This window comes from Phalaenopsis equestris, unplaced genomic scaffold, assembly GCF_001263595.1.
Source record: "Phalaenopsis equestris unplaced genomic scaffold, ASM126359v1 Scaffold000263, whole genome shotgun sequence".
Classification (NCBI taxonomy): Eukaryota; Viridiplantae; Streptophyta; class Magnoliopsida; order Asparagales; family Orchidaceae; genus Phalaenopsis; species Phalaenopsis equestris.
This window is the reverse complement of record NW_018164705.1, coordinates 520,244-525,010: the sequence shown is the minus strand read 5'-3', so window position 1 is coordinate 525,010 and position 4,767 is coordinate 520,244. Positions and strand designations below refer to the sequence as shown.

The 4,767-nt window shown below is 38.8% G+C and overlaps 1 protein-coding gene across 1 annotated transcript; it reads right to left on the bottom strand.

Annotated features, from left to right (window-relative positions):
* Positions 1–1,134: 1,134 nt before the first annotated feature.
* LOC110024618 (WRKY transcription factor WRKY51-like) lies at positions 1,135–2,390 on the bottom strand. The gene is made up of 3 exons (XM_020724690.1): positions 1,674–2,390; positions 1,469–1,594; positions 1,135–1,386 (listed from the first exon to the last, which is right to left on the bottom strand). Exons 1-3 carry the CDS (start codon positions 2,303–2,305, stop codon positions 1,236–1,238), a joined length of 909 nt encoding a protein of 302 aa, XP_020580349.1. The 5' UTR covers positions 2,306–2,390; the 3' UTR covers positions 1,135–1,235.
* Positions 2,391–4,767: the final 2,377 nt, after the last annotated feature.

Genomic DNA, 4,767 nt, shown 5'->3' with positions numbered 1-4,767 from the left:
ATAATTATAAAATTTTATAGTAAAATTTTATGATAAATTTGATAGAAAATATAAAATATAAAATTCATTAAATTATTATAAAAAAACTTTTAATTGTAAATTATCTGAAATTAACCTGCACCTTTTTTTTATAATTTTTTTATTAGTAATTTAATTTATTAATTTTCTAAGTTTTAGTTCATTTCAAAATGAGCAATTACAAATAATTCGAACAATATGAATTCGAAGAATTCAAATTAAATTCAAACCGAACATAAACACTCCGAACGAGTCTATTTCAAGCAAATTTAATTTCAAAAGAGCCAAACACAAAAAAGAGCTCGATTCGCTCATGTTCGTTTCGTTTCGTTTACACCTCCACGGACGGGCTAAACTTTTCGGGCTCGCTACAAATTTAATTTCAAACAAGACAAACACGAACAAAAACTCTATTCGCTCATGTCAGTTCATATACACCTCTACTAACGTGGTAGACTTTTCGGCCTAGCTTGAGACAAAATGTCAATATATTCTTCGAGATTTCTCAAGGCTCACATCCATAAATTTTTGGTGGAATTGTAACTCTAGTTCAGCCTTTTCCTCGCCTCACTCGTCAATAGTAGAATAACCCCTCTTCATGGACAGATGAATTTACATCGAACCGCGTAAATCAGGCGTTAATTGCTTGTTTATTGTCTGATTCTGTATTCCCCATTGTTTTATACAATAAGCTCTCAAGGCAAGTGTTAAATATCAAACTGTGAATCTATCCTGAAGACCAACAGAACATGTTTGTTCCCTACAAACTCAGGAAGTTGTATCTTTCAAAATCAAAGCCAACTGCCCATCACACACTTAAAATTGTTCAAAATGAATAGAATTTTGTTGAATTTTGAAAAAATAGCGATAAAAGAGTACTTATTTAAGCTTTTATCAAATTCTTATTGTTATCATATTCTCATATAAAACATATTTATTATTTTTAAAATATAAAAAAAAATATTTTAAATCATTAAAAAAACAAAGCAGAGATAGTATTAAAAAACAAATCTCAAAGCAAAGGAAGGTCAACCGATCCCCTACACCGAATCCACTCGGCTTGAAAAACCAGAAATCAAATATACTTTCTTTTCAAAACTCTTGAGCTATTTACACCTCACCCCACTCCCAAAGGGTGAAAAACATTGTTAATTCGATTAAAAAAAACTGAAGATGGCACAAAAGTAAAATAAATAATCTAGAAAAAAACGAACGGCTCAGATCACGCGTTGCTGATCCAAAACGAGCGGCTTGGAATGGATGTGTTCCCCTTCGTAGGTGACGATAAGCATCGAAGGTTCATCCGTAGCGCGCTCCACGTGCTTCCTCGCCGGACAGCCTCGCACGCCGCTACACTTGTAATAACCCCTATGAGAAAGAAGAAGGTAAGATTACCCCCACAATCAAAGCCGTTAAATCACCATCGTAGGGATGGATGGAAAAAACCTACCTGGGGTACGGCGAGCCTTTGATGGGTTTCTGCCCATACTTCCGCCATGAATACTCATCCGACGGAATATCAGCAATCTTTGAGCTAATCGCCGGCACGCGAATCACGGACTTAACGCGATTCTTCCTGCAAGAAGAAGAAGAATAAGATACAGTTCGGCGGGAATCGGGGATATGATAGCAATGGTGATGATTTGGGGGCGTACATGCGCTTAGTGCAGTGACAACGGCCGGCGCCGGAGATATCCTCCGGTTGAGCATGTTCATGGCAGCGCTTCCTCATGGCCGCAGAAGACAGAGGGGGTTTTCCGGCAGCAGATGGGTGGTGGACGGAGGACGATTGGCGGCCGTACGATACGCTTAGGTCTCCGGTAACTGATGAAATAAACGAGGAATTTGCTGAGGAGATCGGCCTTGATTTGGAGATGGTGAAGCTTCTCTTGTCAGCGGTAAAAGGGATTTCGTTCAGGGTTTTTCCGCTGGGGTTGGTTTTGTTGAAATCGAGCGGTTGGATGATGGGGGTTTCGGGATCCATCGGCGTTGATGGAGGCGATGGAGACGGCGGTGTTGGGCCTCGGCGGAAGCGTGCGTGACCGGTGCGATTGAGAATAGAGACCATCTTCTTGAACTTAGACACGGTTTGATCCGTGATTTCTCTGCAATCGATTTGCCTCGCGGCCATTTCTGGGGAGATCCGAGCTAAAGTTGAAGCCGAAGACGTATGGTATTGGTTGAGTTGGAAAATTAGGTTTTCCATGCTCCGAATCCCGGCGATCGCCGCCTCCTGAGCTGAAATCTTGTCCTCCATCTTCGTGTATCCGATTAGATCAACAGCCATGTTGATTCAGAGCGGTTGAGGAGGAGATTTTGGGGTGGAGGAGCAGAGGGTCTGGTTTTATAAATATAGATGCAGAAGAATGGAAGTCGCGGGAAGGAGGGAGAAAATAGTCAAAAGGAAGCACTGACGGATGGACGGTCTGGATTACATCACAGACCACGTGATGCGCGAGGGCAAGTGAAAGGTTCGGTCAGACCTTTGGAATTTGTCTGAATTCTTTGGCCGTCCGATTGCTCAAAGTCTTGGATACCGGGCCAAATGCTGACCGTCTGATGGATAGTAGACTCGTGATTTTGCCCCTACACGGCCGGCAATACGACTAACTTTAAGGTCAACTGGTGGAACTTCGGTGTCTTTACTTTAATTTTTTATTCGCCAATTAATTTAAAATTTTAATTCATTTCACATATAAAAATATATTGTAATTTAATATCATTATTTGTAACTAATTGCTAAGAAATGCCTATTTTAACACCATGACCAAGTAAAAAAAATTCTAAAATGGGGTACAAATTAATTTTTCCTATTTTTTTTTTAATTTTTCTTTTTTTTAAATTGGATATTAAAAATGATAAATTATATAATGATGAAGAAAAGTTATGATTTATATGATATTGGTCTACATATTCAAAAAAAGTGAGGATTAGATTACGATTATTAATATTTAGTGTTAGAGTCAATAGCTAGAAAATGAAATGATATAAAATATGGGGAGGCATGAGACTTTGGAGCATGACTCATCTTAATAGTTTTTTTTTTTTTCTAGAGAAAATAAATTAGGGCATGGGTGAATTTAATATGAATCTTATTTTTCAGGACAAAATATTCCTTCAAGACGTCCATATATCTGGACGGCTAACCATCGGCACCGCAACTTACACTGCAGATTCTTGACGCACATTGCAAAGTGACAAAAAAGTTTTGTAGTACAACACGCCTCAAATATTGTACATCAACGACCACCGATGACGGTGTAGTAACATACCCCACATGCAACATAATGATGTCTTTCAAAGACGATGTAATAATGCTCCCTAATACAGTGCAATGACACTACTTGATAATGATGTAACAACGCACAGAGACCTTGAATATGGTGTAACAATGCATTTGAATAAGGTGCATACTTCAATAACAGTTTAACAAACTACCCCACATATGACGCAACGACATTTTCGAAATATGGTGCTATGACACACCCCGATTATGGTCTAACAACACACCCCACATACATCACAATGATACCTCCTAAAGACGATGTAACAATGCCCCCGATTAGGAAGCAATGACATGAATCGTTAACGGTGTAATAATGTGAACCCTACATGTGAGGGTTGACTTCTCCTGAAGATGGTGTAAAAATGCACCCCAAAGATGATGAATTTCTCCAGACTCTTAAAGCTCCCTCCTAGCTACCGACTCTGATTTTTCTGGCTTATAGAAGTCACATCACAACTCACAACTACAATTTAGATGGCTAATAATGACCTATATGGCCAACTATGGTCTATTTGATTCACAACTCATGCAACTGCTGACTCCGATCCTTGCGACAAATGGATATCATCACATCTTACCACTACAACCTTCGTAATTAACTACGATCTACGTGGTTTACAACTCATGTAGCTCGTTACTCTGACCAAGATCTGTGGCCTACCAAATTCATCATAGCTCACCGGGATGGTCTATATGATTAACTACAACTTACACGGTCCACAGCTCGTGCAGCTCCTGACTCCAGCCCCCCTGCAACCTACGAACGTCATCACAACTCACCACTACAACACACTTGACTAACTATGACCTACGAGAGCAAATACGACCTTCATGGTCCATAGCTCCTGTAGCTCTCGACTCCGGTCTTTGTGGCCGCGTCATCACAACTCATTGACGCGACCTGCGTGACCAACTAAGACCTAAATGACTCACAGCTTCCACAACTTCCTACTAAAGCCTCTATGACCAAGCAACGCTCATAAATCGACCATTTGCGACCCAAACCACCTACTACTACCACTACTTTCAACTACGACTTATACGAGAAGCTGGGGTTAAAACCACCACCTCCAAGGTTCATGCTGGACTACACCATCCATTTCAATCGAATACGTCCCTTACAACCTCTTATCAATTAGAACTATATTCATTACATTAAGACTATTAGTATTATCGATGAATTATTGTCATAAGGATTAATTTAATAATTTTATTTTTCTTAATGTAACTAAGGAGTGAACATGTGGTGAATTATTTTAAATAGATTAGGCTCTGTATTTTTTTTCTTTTTTTCAAATTTTCTTTTGTGCAACGATAAGCAAGTAATTTGAAGCAAAATATTAAATAATGACTATTAAAAATATGAATGCATAAAATTCTATGACATTTATTTAAATAAGAATTAAAGAAAAAAAATGTAACGGAGGAAAAATTATTCCATACGGATCGGACACAGCCACCCA